Below are 17446 nucleotides of genomic sequence, written 5' to 3'. Positions count from 1 at the left end.
GTATTCGACAGATAATGGAGAAAAAAATGGGAGTATAAAGGTACAGTACATCAGTTATTCATAGATTTCAAAAAGGCATATGACTCTGTTAAGAGGGAAGTATTATATGATATTCTTATTGAATTTGGTATTCCCAAGAAACTAGTTCGATTAATTAAAATGTGTCTCAGTGAAACATACAGCAGAGTCCGTATAGGTCAGTTTGTATCTGATGCTTTTCCAATTCACTGTGGGCTAAAGCAGGGAGATGCACTATCACCTTTACTTTTTAACTTCGCTTTAGAATATGCCATTAGGAAAGTTCAGGATAACAGGCAGGGTTTGGAATTGAACGGGTTACATCAGCTTCTTGTCTATGCGGATGACGTGAATATGTTAGGAGAAAATCCACAAACGATTAGGGAAAACACGGCAATTGTAAGTGTAGCTGTTGCTTATACGGAGTGAACCGTAATTAACGTCATTAATTTCAAGGGGTTATTCTTTGAGATATTTCAAACAAAAGGTTTATTACAATTGTGCTTTCTTTTCGAGATAAAAATAGTTTTATATGAAACATTTCATAGCGTGCTTTGAGAATAGTACATTATGCAACGAGCCTATAATGGTAGAAATTAAGACGCGAGTATGTTTGTTTATGAAACGAGCGCAAGCGAGTTTCATAATTTTCATACGAGCGTCTTAATTACCATTATAGGCAAGTTTCATACGACTATTTATGCTCGACCATATTTCTAACTTGAAATTATTTATAAGTATTCATGTTATGGTTATCTAAGTGAGGAGCGGAACTGACTTTCTAAATTGTGAGATGTGCGCAGATGCGAAAGTATTGATTTTTTCCGAGGAACGAATGTCATTGACCTTGATATAATCTAGAGAATAACATGAACATTAATCTTGATATAACCTGGAAATTGATTTAGAATTGAAAACGAGATGACAAATTGAATTTATTTGAATATTATTTACAATTAACGCTAATTATTATAGTAACAAAACACAACCTTCTGCGACAGTATTGGATTTCCAGTCTCCGTGACGTTTCGCTAGTTGTCTTTCGATTGCATATCCGAGAATAATCGATACTTGCGCTTTTATAATGCTACAATGGTAATTTCTGATTGGCTGAACAACTGAACTATAATGAATAGGTGTACTTTAATGAGGTGCATTAAAGGGCTCCTACCAGGTGTATAGACTAATTAATACATTTCGGCATATTCGAGCATAAAACTATTTATTTAATTCCCAATATGCCCAGTCAGTTCAAGAGAGCAATGTATTAGAGATGAACAAAACTAACTGTCGCTCTCGCTTGCTGTGTCCGTTGCATTTGTCTTTCGAGTCTCGTCTCGTCATTCTCGCTGCGCTTCGAATCTCGCTCGTCATTCTCGAAATAGCATTTGGTCGGCGTGGAAAGATTTCGTAACTTTGAATAACATACATAATTGAAATAGACATCATAAATGTTTAAATGAGACAAAAAGACAAAACAGAACAGTATCTTAGTTATAAAATGTTCTGGTTCTATTATATGATATTACCTATGGTTATATAAATAGAAAAAAAACTATTATCAAATAAATTTGCATTTCTAAGATACATAAAACATAACGTTAATATCTTTTTACTTGAGATTGCACACTTGATTTCAAACATATGAAAAGAAAATTTCTAGTCTTTTAATAACGGCCTAGTAATTAAATAAAGACTGGGGAACGGATTATTATACAATGAAAGGTAGAGATGATGTTTCAAATAGGCTACTTGATTGTTTATGCATAACTTATATAACAGTTGCCAAAGTAGATAAAAGTTCAGTCAGTTATAAACAACTTCCGACTTCGGGACTCGGGAGATGATCAATATCGAGTCTACGAAGATTCACAATAACAAAATTAGTCTTTACGTCAAGGACGCGACGTAATACAACATTGTCGTGCGGGTTTTCGGCTTTGCGGGCGCTGTTAATCTCGTTTTCTCGATCGTTGTTCATCTCTACAGTGTACCCTGATAATAAATGACTGAACAGTTTTTAGTTTTGTCCTTCAAATGTGTAGAAATTTAATCCGAACAAACGTAACATTTCAAAATTTATTTTAGAACGAAAAGATACATTTGTTCGGATCAAATTTCTGCACTTTTAAAGGACAAAGCTAAAATTCTTTCAATCATTTATTGTCATAATACACTGCTTTCTTAAACTCGCTGAGCATTAATTAAAACAATGGCTTCCCCAAAACACGCTATGAAATGTTTCATATAAAATTGTTTCTATGTCGAAACGGAAGCAAAAACGAACAAAATTTTATTAAACCTTGTTGAAATATCTCAAAAATAATCCCGTAAAATTAATGTCATTAGGCCTACTTACAGTTCAACCTGTATATTCTCCTCCACTTCCAACTTACATTCATATCATTTTACCCTCTTCTTCACGTTGGACCCAATATAATTAGAGACCGACACAACACGAAGAAAATTTTGTCAAAATATAACATTTATTTTGCAAAAAAAAAAAAAAAATAAAATAAAATAAAATATAGAATAAATATTTCAAAATTTGTTTTTAACTTTAATGTACTTAACGTAAGACAAATTTATTATATTGTATTAATAAAATTCATACATAAAAATCGAAATAATTTCGACTTGTATTCCCATAGTTATGAAACAAAAGGTATGAATTCTTTAAGATTGTTTGAACCAAAATTCAACACTGTTACAGTATTTAATCATAGTAGTAATTTAGACCCAAGAATATATAACAAATTTATATTTAAATATCCTAATCTTGTCAATTCTAATAGTTCTAGTATTAAATTTAAAAAGTTATGAATGGATTTTATAAAAATTGAAAAATTGTAAATTTAAATTTATATACAGTACTATAATTGCATAGTAGACATAAGACAAACTGTATTGTATAATTATTAATTTCAATTCAGGAATCCGCCCCTGAGCACGAGTTCTACTCTTTCAGGGGCGAGCTAAAGTTTTTCTGTATATATTTTATTTTATGTTACAATTATTAGCAAAATAATAAATAAATAAATAAATAAATAAATAAATAAATAAATAAATAAATGGTAAAATATCTTCACCCCTAACCATTTCAAGCAAAATTACACCCTTATTTACAAAATGTCTTTACATAATAATAGTTTTTGTCTTACACCCAAAGTTACCCAGCAATTCTGCTTGTGTTGGTTGAGGAAAAATCTCGGAAAAGACCTCAACCAGGTAACTTGACCGAACCAGGATTTGAACCCGGACCCATTCACACATGCTGACCGTTACTCTACAGTGGTGGACCACCAGCCCCTTTCGTACGTCGCCAGCTGGCGTTCGGGGGATGCTACGGAATGACGGAATGGAGATCGGACGGGAGAACTCCGAGAAAAACGTCAACTGCGACCTCGTCCGTCACAAGTGTCACGCTGACCGTGGCCTTCGGCCCTGAGCCGAAAGTTTGATTACTCAGCCACCGGAGTCCACAGTATGGAGAACAAGCCAGAACCTGACGCATCAGTTACTCAAAGACGAGCTACAATAGCTGAAATACCCAAGAAATTACTCACGGGTCTGGTCAGCGTGCTAGTTCTAAGGACCATCCGATAAGTTTCATGTGCAACATACAAATAGTTACTCATAAATAAGGAGCAGATTCCTATGTAATTAAATATTTTTCTTGCATGTGATAAAACACAATTAACAAAGTTAAAAATTCCGAATGTCAAGTTTCAAGTTTAAAACCCGAATTTTATTTCACATAAAAACACATATTTTCGCAAAAAATTTATGTAAATACATATTTTCAGGATATCTATTATAAACACATAAATCTCGGAGATTTTTTACTTAAATAATTTTTTTTACAAGAACTTTTAAATATTTCAAAACTAAATCAATTATATTACTCAGAAGTACGTTATCTTTTTTAAGAATTCTTGGTTGCTTCGTGTTTCTAAGCGCTGTGTGGTGTATCTGTGATCCATTTTTGTAATAGTATCGCCTCAAGTTCTGAGAACTGCTAGGCAGCATATCAGTGTTATTATATGAGAATAAATTAACATGGACAAGAAGGAGGGATTTTGCAACACATAATTAGGAACGTTTATTGTTGCTGAAGATGATTTCATTCCACGCTTTGTTTGTGAAACACAAAGGATAAGAGCTCGGGTATAAACATTATTTAATTTAAACAAATCTCTCGCCTCTCGCTCATGCCTATATCTTGTTGTGATTCCCCGTTATCGAGCCATAAGCATAAGCTGCGTAGTGAAGATGTGGTGGCGTCGCTATAGGAAGCTTTTCTCCGACATTGTCAGTCAGTAGCTGGAAACATTATTTACGTTAAGACATGTGTATATTAAGCCTCGTTCACACTTTTCAAGTCACTTGAAAGACGAACTTGAAAAGTGTGAACTATGTTTCAAGTTGACTTGAAATCAATTAACGGCTTCAATTCAAGTTTCAAGTGAAGTTGGATCTCTTCTACTTTTTACTTGACTTGGAAGGACACTTGAAAAGTGTGAACGTCACTTGATAGCTTGAATTCAAGGAGAAAAGCGCGGGAATTTAAATTAACAGCTGATTTAAGAGCGTTAAATTAACAGCTGATTGTTTTTCTGTTCTACTGGGAACGTAAAAATAATAGGAAACAGCAGTAAGTGAAATAATGACCAAGTATTTGAGTTTCTGAAGTTGTATCACGAAGGCCTGCGGATTATACAAACAGAAAAGTTTCGTAATAAAAATGCAAAGGAAGCTGCCAAGGAAGGAAGAGTTCATTGTAGATTTTAACGTGGACACACGAGGTAGCCTATGAAAGGCAATAATAAAAACCATTAAACTGTAAATAGAGGAGAAGTGAGGAAGATATGAGGGATTAAGAAAAAAAGAGCGTTGCTTAAAGGGATGACATTTATCGCCGAAACTGGCACGGTTCATTGTGGTTGATAGATTTTTTTTGGGAACTCTAACAGCTTCAAGATAATAATTTATAATTATGGTAAATCAGACTTGCTAATATTTTATTACATTTGCGATAAGAATTATCAAATCTGCTTGAAGATTTCACTTCTTCTATTTGTAATAGTCAATGGTCGTGTATTTCTCTCACTAATCTAATTCCTAACCCATACTGAATAACGCGTCTTCCATTTCTTCAATATATTTATCATTTCCCTGGCACGGAGGTTTGCTACTACATAAATTCCTAATTGCACAACATCCATCGACGCCATTTTATCCTACTTGAAAACAAAATAACTTGAATATGTCTGAACTGAGACTTGAATTCAAGTTACTTGAAATCACGTGACTTGAATTCAAGTTACTTGAAAAGTGTGAACGAGGCTTTAGCCTCGTAAGATGCCTATAATCAAATCGAGTTTAAGATTGCGTCTTGAGCAATATGTAGATGAATTTAAAAACATTTTTACTACCGACAGAAAAGTGTTATTTTGCCAACCATGTGGTAAATCAGTAAGTGCAGATCAGAGCTCCCAGGCTCTTTAATTATGCATGTCTGACGTCCTGTGTTGTAGAAAGATAGTTTTCACAATATGTCGTTGTTCAGAGATAATCGGCATGCATTTGTGATGGAGAATTTGGAAATGACTTTTGTTGTTCACTGCAATTCTCGAACAAGTACTAGCAACTGATACTGAAGTGTGATTGGTGAGTACCTAGTAACATTTTTTTTTCCAAGGTAAGTAAGGTATTTTTGTCATATTTAAAAAAAAAAATATTTGTTCTATTTTTAGCAAATATTTTCGTACTTTTTAGCACATAAAAATAAATATATTTACATTTTTAGCACATAAAAATCCGCTCCCTACTTATAAATGTATAATGTACACTATCAGAGAAAAGTAATGGCCCGACTTCTGGAGGTAGCTTCCAGTAGCGTAGCATGAAATTTTGAGCAGGGGAAGCTAACTCAAGTTGTCTTTCATGCAATATGAGAAAACGTATTACAAAAATACAGTCTTAAAATAAATAGTAGTCAATTTCAAGTCAGCAGTAGAAGATTGGTTGGAACCTCGCAAGTAACACCAATAAGGCATCACTTCAAATGATACGTAGTAAAATATGATTTCACGGTTTACACATATCTCTTAACAAACAGACACGTATACGTATAACATTAGCTCACTTCCTGTCATACTTAGAGAAATCACAATATTAGTATCATTACGTCTTTTGGTTGTGTCCTTCATTGACAGCAAGGGAGTCGATCATTTGTTTTTTAAATCACACTTTTTTTCGTAAGTCAGTCTTGATAATACAATTGTCCTAAAAAAAATTCAAGTAAATTAGTGTCAAGAACTGTTATTTCGCTCATTATTTATTATATCAGCCACAATGCACACTAACACTTCAACTGAACACAATTGACGAAAAGGAATAACTCGGAAACGACTTATTTTAAATGTTAAAGCTAGCTTCTTGCGAGCCTTGCGACTAGGGTAGTTTAGTTAGAAAGGGATGGAAAATCTGCGGGGTGGATTACACAGAAGAAACCAGTCTGCTTGGAAGCTGGTGTGTGCAGGCTTCTTGTTTACTGCTGCATCACAAATCGTCCTGAGCTGCCGCGTCACAATATTTAACGCGTAAATATAAGTTCTATTAAAATTAATAAATAATTTTCTCCATAAACTGCAGGTTTATTATTAAATTATTATTAAATGGGGAAGCTAAGCTTTTTATCTTACATTGACGCTACGCCACTGGTAGTTTCACAGCGCGATTCACACGAAAACGTCCGTGAAGATATCGACACGCTGCTCAGAAGCGAGGTTTTTCGTCTCATCTCAGTAGTTCAGACTTTATGCAGAACGGAGTGGGTTCCAGTCTCATGCCCGCCACCATTTTTTTTTCATGAATAACGTTAAAATGGAGCTTTACAAAGTCTTGGGACCGATTTAACTGTTTGTTTAACAAAAAGTGCAATAATTATTGCCCAACTCCTATGAGTTATTATTAGGCTTGACTTGACCTAAAAACAAAATATTCACTGAAAGATAGTCTGCCTACCTCAATTAAAAACACACACGAACTTGTGAACCTAACTAATACTTTGTCCACACGCCATCGGCTTCTACTGTAACCATGATTCTTCTGGGAATCGAATCTACGAACTCGTAGAAATAGTGTTCACAGGCATCAATAACTTTACCACAAAGCTCGTTTGTATTCCAAGGTAGCTGGTGCTTAATAATTCACGTCTCTTCTTTTTTTTTTAATTCCTCCCATACATTTTCAATGACATTCAAGTCTGGTGACCTAGGAGGCCAACAGATCACTTAAATTTCGGGTCTCTCCGAAAACATGTTAGAATGTCTTGTGAAGAGCGAATCGAAGAGTTATTCTGTTGGAATCTTAATGGCCTTTGGGATAACGTTCTTGGGCGATAGGGAGCAATAGGTTTTCCAATAGGTGGACACACTACGGCGAACACCTCCGGCCACAGACACGTTCTAAGTCTAAGACACCTGCCGTATCAAGAGATTCAGCCCCGGCATGATAAGCTAATGCGATCTCGTCATCTCATAGTGAACCAACACGCAAATCTAGCTGGACAAAATTAATAACTTCTCTCCTAACAAACAGATTTTTATAAAATTCCGAAGAGAAGATACAAGTAGCATTCTCTTTAAATTGATAATCTCTGATTAAGTTTGGATAAGATAAACTACCCCTCCCATTTTTCTTTAAACATTTTACATAAATTGTTATTAATATTCCTTGCAATGACACGTCTTCAGTGCAGTTCACAAAGTCAAGTTTCTTCAGTGTGTAATCAAGAACTTTTTTTTTTCCTTTCATAAAAACAACTTTGTCCTCGCCAGACATAATAGCTTTCTCCGCGTAATCTGTGCCCCTTAACCAGAAAATAGAATTAATTACATCCGAAAGTGGCAAAAGATGCAGCTGAATTTTCTACCGCTAACCCTTGTAACATTACTTCACTTGTTAAAACAACCGTCATATCGTTCCATGGCGTTCCAAATGTTGTAAGGCTATTTTTATCAATATTACGCTGAAAATTAAAAGAAAAAATATTACGATCTTACAATTGGTAATATGTGAAAATAATAAACATAATCCTAATCTTTTCATTTTTAAAATGAAGAACATAGGCTTACCTATTTGTAAACCATTCATAGCATAAAATGTCACTCATCCATAACAAACAAAATCGAACTTCACTACCGTATCACAGAATGAGACTGAGAAGTCCATAGCGATAGACTCAGACAGGTTCGTCGTATCGAGTCGATATGGAGGTTTCATTGAAGAAAATTACCGCTTGAGAACAGCTGAACTTCGAAGCCGCAGGGTTGGCCGAAAAGAAAAGAGAACAATGAAAAAGAAGAAGCTGTATACCGCCTAGCCTTCGTGATTCGTCTGCCTAGAGGATTTCGAGGAGGAGTAATTTAATCTATGTGTACATATATACATATACATACAGGGTGGGTTAAAAGTCGCTTTCCCAAAACACTTCCTTACATTACATTCAATGTACATTTGACTACACATTCCTTTACAGATTTTGTTCAAAATGGAGGCCCTGTTTCTCGAAACACAATTCACAACGTTTAGACACTGATTTACAGATGGCAGAACATAACTCACGATTTTCACGAATAACTGTTCGATCATCTGTCGCAACTGATGGAGATCCTGCGGTTTGAGCAAAAACATAATTTTTTTAGGATACCGCGAAAAATCACATGGTTGCGTTCAACCGGGACAGCATTAATTCTGCTATTCATTTTGGCTGAGTTGCAGCAGCTGTGAGTTGCTGAACGACCAGATTGCAAAATGTCCGCTGTGTTTACAAAGAAACACGCCCTTGTTCCGCCTACTCCGGAATATAATACACCATTGGTTGTTGCCTACCCCCTCCACTTTCGCTGGTTTGCAGGGAAAAAAATTCGGGCAAATCGTAGTATAGCGAAAGTAGAAGCTCCGCCCACGACCCCTTCCACTTTTCCCCTACTAGCTCACCAGACACTCTACGTGATAGGAGAGTGTTGTGTCGAATGCACATTTCATGTGGGTGGGGATAACTTCCCCTACTGGCGTTCGCTATATTGCGATTTATCCAAAAAATTTTCTACGAAAAATGGCGGCCGCTATTTCAGCGCTATTCGTCAGCAAGGCGTTCAATGCTGTCGCTATTTCAGCGCTACCTCAGCTCTGTCCCAGCTGAACGCAGCCATTTTGTCATGTCGTGTGATCTGGGTGGCCATTTTTTTGTGCGACGACGGGCAATCCATTCATGGAATTGCTGGTTCAAGAAGTCCCTCACTCCTACACCAAAGTAAGGTGGTGCTCCATCCTGTTGTCATATCAAATGCATATCGGCAAAACGAGGGCTGTTTTCAATACATGGCAATAGAAAAACAGTTGACCCACGAACATTGTTGCCAACCCACCACTTATTACACCAGCTATTCTTTTGTTAAAGTTATGACATCTGTATATGTGTACAAGTATAAAACCTAAGAACGAATATTAGGGAAAGTGACTTTTGATCTATCTTGTTATACATACATACATACATACATACATACATACATACATACATACATACATATATAGAGGGTGATTCACGAGGATTTACCATCACTTACGGAGCTTATTTCCGAAGACATTCTGAGCAAAAGATGTCGCATGAACATGTGTCCTAATCTCAATAATTTCAGAGTTACGCTAATTTGAAGTGGTTAGTAAAATACCTTTTTTCATTAGTTTTGAGGGTAAAAGAATATTACAAGTAGAAAATGAACTATTCAGAAGTAATCATTTCTTTAACTGGCTAGTGTTCTGAAGCTAAAAATGTGTCGTTAATTCCTTTGTACAGATTTTGTTTTTCAATTTTTAACTAAAAATTGCATCATTCTTACGCACTTATCACAAAAATTGTTACAAATCATACGACTGACTGCCTCCGTGGTCTGTTGGTCAGCATGCTGGCTTCCAGATCAGGAGGTCCCGGGTTCGATTCCCGGGCTCGGTTCTACGTGAATTTTTCTTGAAGAAGAGGAATTCCCTGGGTGTTTAGAGTCTAGAAATTTGTGTGACTGTGAGTGTGCCGGGTTAATATTAATTAACCAATCATCACAAATATAAAAATACATCAGGACTGTCGCTGGGCAGTAACCTGAACACACGTTTCAGCGTCACATTGTTGAGAACTAACTCCATCTGTTAGCAGAACCACAAAGCATCTAATAGATGCTATAGAGTTACCAACAACGAAAAATAAAAAAAAAACCATACGACTTTATAAACTTGATCCTTCACAGTTTAATTCTAGATCCTAATGAGAAGTCTTAAATAATTTACAAGAGTGGCGTGATTTGTAACAATTGTGATAGGCCTAGAAGCGTACGAAAAATGTAATTTTGTAGCTAAAAATCGAGGGGAAAAAATTCTGCACGAAGCAACTATGTATATCGTGCTTTGGATATCTCAGCTGCAGCTAGACAAAGATCGTTTAGCCAGTTTGATCTATTCACTTCCACGTAACGGTGAATACAGTAATTACGCCTCAGCTAGGGCTCTAGGCGTGTACGCAACATTCTGCTGCCTCTCACGCAAACGCCACTTCTAAAAAATGCATTTCCTGAACCTGTTCTCATCGAATCTTGGAACGAAACTCAAGGAATAAAAAATAATATATCATTGTCGTTTCTAGATTGATATTCAAGACTATAACTTTCGCTGTCGCTCCTGTAACAGTAGTCTCTGCTACAAATACATCAGATTCGGGTTCGATTCCCAACATGGAAGAACAGATTTATCTTTCTCTCCGCCTAGTTTTTTTAGTAGGCTATTCTACGACGCTTTACCAACAGCTTAGGTTATTTAGCGTCTGAATGAGATGAAGGTGATAATGCCGGTGGGATGAGTCCGGGATCCAGCACCGAAAATTTCTCCACCATTTGCTCATATTGGGTTGAGGGAAAACCCCGAAAAAACTGTGCCTTCTTTATTTGGATCGCTTAATGGTCAAAGTGGACTTCTGGAATTTTTTATGAAATTATTTTATTTTGATCAGCTTCTGCAGATAATAGTTAGGCTATCGTTTGTTGTAATAAAAGAAATCGCTAAACTGGAGTATTTGGTACGGTAGCTTTGAACCGTTCAGTTACGGTTACGACCAAATTTAACTAAATACACAATGTCGCCAACATAAGGCCATTACGTTGGTATATGGAGTAGTTAGAAGGAGAATTTTTTTTCTTTCTTTCTACCTCCTTCGTTCTGAACACATACTCTTCCTATTCCCAGAAAGTTATCATTTTTCTATGATACTTTAATCAATCCAAGTTCGTTATATTACTAAAATCTACTTAATTATTATTAATACTTATGTTAGTTGAATATATTAGGTTAGGTTAGGTTAGGTTAGGTGATAATGGTATATCACAAATAGGAGATTACTTGTTGTATTATGGGGAAGAAACAATAATCACAATTAGAAACAGGATTCTTTGTTCATAAAACTATCACCTTTACTTTTTAACTTTGCTCTAGAATATGCCATTAGGAAAGTTCAGGATAACAGAGAGGGTTTGCAATTGAACGGGTTACATCAGCTTCTTGTCTATGCGGATGACGTGAATATGTTAGGAGAAAATCCACAAACGATTAGGAAAAACACGGAAATTTTACTTGAAGCAAGTAAAGATATAGGTTTGGAAGTAAATCCCGAAAATACAAAGTATATGATTATGTCTCGTGACCAGAATATTATACGAAATGGAAACATAAAAATTGGAGATTTAACCTTCGAAGAGGTGGAAAAACTCAAATATCTTGGAGCAACAGTAATAAATATAAATGACACTCGGGAGGAAATTAAACGCAGAATAAATATGTGAAATGCGTGTTATTATTCGGTTTTTGTCATCTAGTCTGCTGTCAGAAAATCATAAAGTTAATTAGCATTTATATAAGTTCTTACCGGTTGTTCTGTATGGTTGTGAAACTTGGATTCTCGCTTTGAGAGAGGAACAGAGGCTAAGGGTGTTTGAGAATAAGTTGCTTAGGGAAATATGTGGGACTAAGAGGGATGAAGTTACAGGAGAATGGAGAAAGTTAAACGACGCAGAATTGCTTGCATTGTATTCTAACATAATTAGGAACATTAAATCCAGACGTTTGAGATGGGTAGGACATGTAGCATTATGGGCGAATCGAGAAATGCATATAGATTGTTAGTTGGGAGGCCGGAGGGAAAAAGACCTTTGGGGAGGCCGAGACGTAGATGGGAGGATAATAGTAAAATGGACTTGAGGAAGGTGGGATATGATGATAGAGAGTGGATTAATCTTGCACAGGATAGGGGCCGATGGCGAGTTTATGTGAGGGCGGCAATGAACTTGCGGGTTCCTTAAAAGCCATTTGTAAATAAAGCCTGGTTCAGACGGTGCGTGTTTCTGTGATGGATTCCAAGGTGGCTGCGCTGATGGGTAGCCTGCGTGCTCATTGGCTGGCTCCCGTGTTGCCTACGATGATGGTAGTTGTTCTCACGGAGCTGGCTCTTTTCACAGTTCAAATTGGAAAATCATCTGCTGCTTCATCTGTTGCCAACACTCATGGTCAAAAAGAAACTAAACCGTGAGTGGAAATCAATTAAAGTCCTACATTAACAGTAGTAAATGTCGTAATAAAGTAATTAAGCCATAAGTGTAAAACAGCTAAAGTCCGATATTTAATTGTTGTTTCTTAGAAACTAAAGAATATAGAAAAAATAGGTTTAGTTGGAAAACAACGAACATGGTGACATTGTTTCAGTGGTGATATCACAGTCTAATACTTACAGTCACGCAACTCATACGTATAAAATATGCCAACATTTGACAGCTGGCGCGACAGTAGCCCTCTAGCGGCAGGCAAGTTAACAGTGTGCACACGACATATGATAACACATCAGAAAACGGGGTTTGCGTAATTTATTTTATATTTTTATGCTATACAGTAAGTGTATATGTTCTTACTAATTTTACTTTAGAATCCTAGAAGAATTTCACACCCAGTTAATCTACAAGTTTCAGAAGCTGGGAATAAACGTAATTCTTTCTGCTCCTTACAACTGAATCTTGGCCCTGATCACGCATCATTCTTTGAAATAATATAATTGTTCGTACGTGGACGGTTAATTCAATTCATTCCTAAATATATTTATGAATCATTGGAACTCTATATTTACTGTGAGAAGAGTCAAAATTAGTAGCTTCAAAATTGTAGGCCATATCTCGTAGGGTACATCGCGTGGTGAACTCCTCTCCCTATTTCCTGAGAAATTAACTATTTTCCATATCACAAATTGGGGTAAACTCGGCCGCTGAGGTAAACTTGAAAATAAAAAGGGGAGGATTTAAACCTTAATATGACATTGATTTATGAAGTTAGTGCTGATATTATGGTGTAAATTTTTACGGCAAGTTTACCGCATTTTACATTACATTTCCAGTTTTCACACATAAACTTAATTTTAACTTATCCCACCTATATAATACGTAATTTACATGCACTTACTGTTAATATGACGTAGGTGAGAACAAATAAATGAACACACAATTTTGTTGAAAAAATTGTAACTTGAATATTAACTCCGAAAATGTAGGCCTAATTTTATTTTCAGAGCAGAAGTGGTGTAAGTCAAAAATGGGTAATGAGGGTTAAAGTAAACATTCTGTAAAATACAGCGCAAAGTAGCAGTTAATATTGAATTTATTTAAACTATTAGTAGTCAGTGAATAGCACGAAGGATATATTAATTGCTACTTTGCACTGTATTTGACAGAATTTTTACTTTAACCCTCGTTACCTAATTTTGACTTACACCACTTCTGCTCTGAACGGCTCAAATAATCACTTGGAATGTAAAATCAACACCAATAACAGTTAACAGTCATGCAAATTATTACAGAAAAGATGGCTTTTTATATTAAATTTAAAAAGGCTCTTTTATTTCTCGAGAACTTAATACGTCTGCCACATGAATCTACACCAACACATCAGAAATTTTATCGACACAGTCCGGATTTATTCAAGAAGTGAATATTTCGCAAAAGGATTACAATACTCCATGAATTCTTGAAAAATTAACACCATGATCCCTACTTGAATGCAATATAACATTCAACTTCTGAAAAATATAAAGAAATAAACACGAATACAAAAATTATGGAATTACTTGCATTAAAAACTCTAGATACATTATCCAAAATCGGAATGGTTACACATTTACACATATGATCTCTGCAAAAAAATAATACGTGAACAGGTATCTACTTTGACATACAAATAGGTAACTGATAACTAATAAATGTTTTATAGAACACAATACGTAGGCTATCTACAACGTGGATTATTGGTTATGACTGATTTATGATTTTCTCTTGGTCTTTAGGGAATCAGAAGAACGACAAATTCGGAGATTTAAACTTGTTGTTACTGCAATTTTCGTCATTGCACACATTGCCTTTGATGATTAAAACGTTATAACATCTCGCATCCCTTTAAAGCACGTGCTGGCTGAACGAGACTGTATCAACCCTATGACCAGTGCCTTGCCTGCCGCTTGGGCGCTAGTGTCGCGAATGTTGGCAAAAAAAGTGTTGAAGTTGCGCGACTGTAAGTATTAGACTGTGGTGATATTATATGATCATCTTTGGTTTCCAGCCTGCAAACTATCACGAAAAATAGCAAGGAACCTACCCTCGAAATCCAGCAAGCTAGCCATCCACGGAGCCACCAGAGCGCATTACTTCCGGCAAGTGACCACGCAGGCTACCCATCAGCGCAGCACCTTGGAATCTATCACAGAAACACGCACCGTCTGAACCGGGCTTAAGTTAGTTGAATGTGTAAATTTAAAAAAATTGGAAAGATATTTACGGGTAAATCTGTTGAGACCGGGCCGCAGTCTCTGAAAAGTTGAGAACCACTGCGCCAAACTGCCAGGTGCAAGGTTACAACGACCTGGGTATACATTGAGTTTAACCCCAGATCACATATATAACAGATTTCTGTTTATAGGCTTTGACGGCAACAACTTTTATCAATTTCAGTATGCTGCCATCTAGCTACTGCATAAGAAATCGCGTTACAACTCTCATTTGAATTGCATGGAGCAACTGTATAGTGAGGGTCACATAAGAACAGTTCCTAAACAGCAAATATTGCCGTCTTGTCAGTGTTGCCAACTGTTACCAGATATCACACGATCCTACGTGCTAAATGACTTATTTACTTACCATACTTTATGTTGGAAAGTTATTCTAAATAATTCAATAATTTGTAACATATTTTCATAGGCAAACTATACTGGAATGGGATCAACATGTCAAGTATTTTGTCTGGCAATACGAAATTCATTGGTTTGACTAAACAATTGATTCACGAGACCTAATCTAAAATTGCATTTTGTTTGAGCACATGAAATTATTAGTACTAACTCCGAAAACTTATCTGACTACAGTCTTGAATTATAACCACACGAAACACATAAAATAACTATTATGTATTAATATTAATACTGATATTAATTAATTACTAGTATGTTCAAATTTCACTAGCTTCCAGAAACAGGCTCAGAAACCTAGTACAATTTTAATTTCATGGAACTGCAGTACCGACAAATATCGTCGATACTTGTCTCAGCTGCCAACATACCTGTTACAAAATCACTACCATTTGTAGTATTTGTCAGTACCGAAATTCGAAACGAAGTTGGCAAAAGAAAATTCAACCTGCAAACTAGAAAATCACCACAATCCATTAGCATATGTAGTAATGGGGGAAAAATGGTTAGGTTTCACTCTTAGGGTATGCAGTAACCTCATCCAGACTATACCTCCATCTAGCGGTTGTTCTTGATCGACGGTGGCGATCCTGGTGGTTGTTCTCTTCCACATGTTACCGTTTTTAACATGGGGATGGCCTATCTGTTATGTATGTGATCAGTGATCAGGAGTGTAACTAACCTCTCTCCTCCTTGCGTTGATTTGACGAGTTTCACAGCGAAGAGGAACTGGATAGCGCAGACGAGAAGGCAGCACAAGTTGAGGGACAGGGTCAGGGCGCACAGGGCCAGCGTCACTTCGTACACGACGACGTACTCGTCTGCGGAAATGACCGTCAGCTGCTCGGTGCGCAGGAGGTCTCTGATGTCTGTGGCCGTCATGGGCGAGATCTTGAGTAGGAAGATGAGGGACAGGAGCGCAAGCAGAAGAGAGACGAGGCACAGCAAACCCAGAGACGTCAGCATCTCCTTGATTCCGGCTTCCTTCGACCTCGTCATGAACCGGGACACGTTCGCCGGAATCAGCGTGCTGCCGGCACTCACGCTGGTGGTGCGCCCCCTAGAGATATGCAACCCACCGTTTGCCATTTTCGGCGGCGTCACGATCTGACTGACGGGTCCGTTCACCGTGGTCGTCCCACCCCCGCCACCCCCCGGACTGACGCCACTAGAGTTGCCCAAGGAATGCTTGGACGTGCTGAGAGTCGAAACGTTCAGAGCGTGCGAGTGGTTCAGCCTCTGAGAGAGGTTCATACTCAGGTTCAGCTGCTGCTGAGAGGGCAGCTGGTGCTGGGAGAGGAGCGTGGGCCCTCCTCGGATCCGGCCCCCGTGAGTTCCCGGGGGCGAAAGGTCCGTCATAATGACTACTCCGTCCGGTTGAGTCCTTTGAATCTGGTGGTGAGTTCCACCGTTCAGCATGGTCGCGGAGGCTGGCGCTGTGGTCAACATGTGCTTCAACATGGCTGCCACGAAGCGCCGGCGTCTCTAACAAACGACGTCCGATTAACCTGGATGCATTTAGCGACGTCATATGACGTCATTAACACTTTCACTATCACCACCTCACTTTACAACTTCGAACTCAATCTATTCAACACCAACACCGCCAGTATGGACCGGGACTCAAGCTATTACTACACATTCCCGCAAGCTTCATTCTTACCTGTTTAAACAGCATCTCTAACAAATACCTAAATCATGACTAACAAAACAAACTTCTAGCTTAAAGCCATCATCACTTCACCTTCACACTTCGATGCCCACGCCAGCAATGTGGCGTCGGAACCTTCAACTTCATTTTGAGAGGAGGAAAAGATACGCACTTAAAAAAAAAGTATTATCTCCGCCTGGTTGAGTATGGACTGTCTTAGAGGATTAATCGAAGGTCTTCCTTCTTGGTATTCGTAGGTCTTCCCTTCATTATAAGAGAAGGAAGCCTCTGAAAATCGTTACTCCGCCTTGGATGGATGCTAGCGGTAATTTCCAAGCATCAACGGTTGCACTGACGTCTGGCAGCGGATCTGTAATAAAAATACTCTGTTAAGAAAAATATATGAACGCAAATAACAGAACACTTCAAATCATCATCTCTTTCTTGCAATAACA

The 17446-nt window shown here is 37.3% G+C and overlaps 1 protein-coding gene across 1 annotated transcript in view; it reads right to left on the bottom strand.

Annotated features, from left to right (window-relative positions):
- LOC138707534 (uncharacterized) overlaps window positions 1-17446 on the bottom strand; it is a 145103-nt gene that overhangs the window by 55077 nt on the left and 72580 nt on the right. The window contains exon 2 of the mRNA XM_069837071.1: window positions 16023-17361. Within this exon, the coding sequence (XP_069693172.1) occupies window positions 16023-16801 (779 nt within the window). The 5' untranslated portion in view covers window positions 16802-17361. The remainder of the gene's footprint in view (window positions 1-16022; window positions 17362-17446) is intronic.

The sequence above is a fragment of the Periplaneta americana genome, chromosome 1 (assembly GCF_040183065.1).
Source record: "Periplaneta americana isolate PAMFEO1 chromosome 1, P.americana_PAMFEO1_priV1, whole genome shotgun sequence".
NCBI classification, from domain to species: domain Eukaryota; kingdom Metazoa; phylum Arthropoda; class Insecta; order Blattodea; family Blattidae; genus Periplaneta; species Periplaneta americana.
This window is presented reverse-complemented; position numbering and strand designations above follow the sequence as displayed.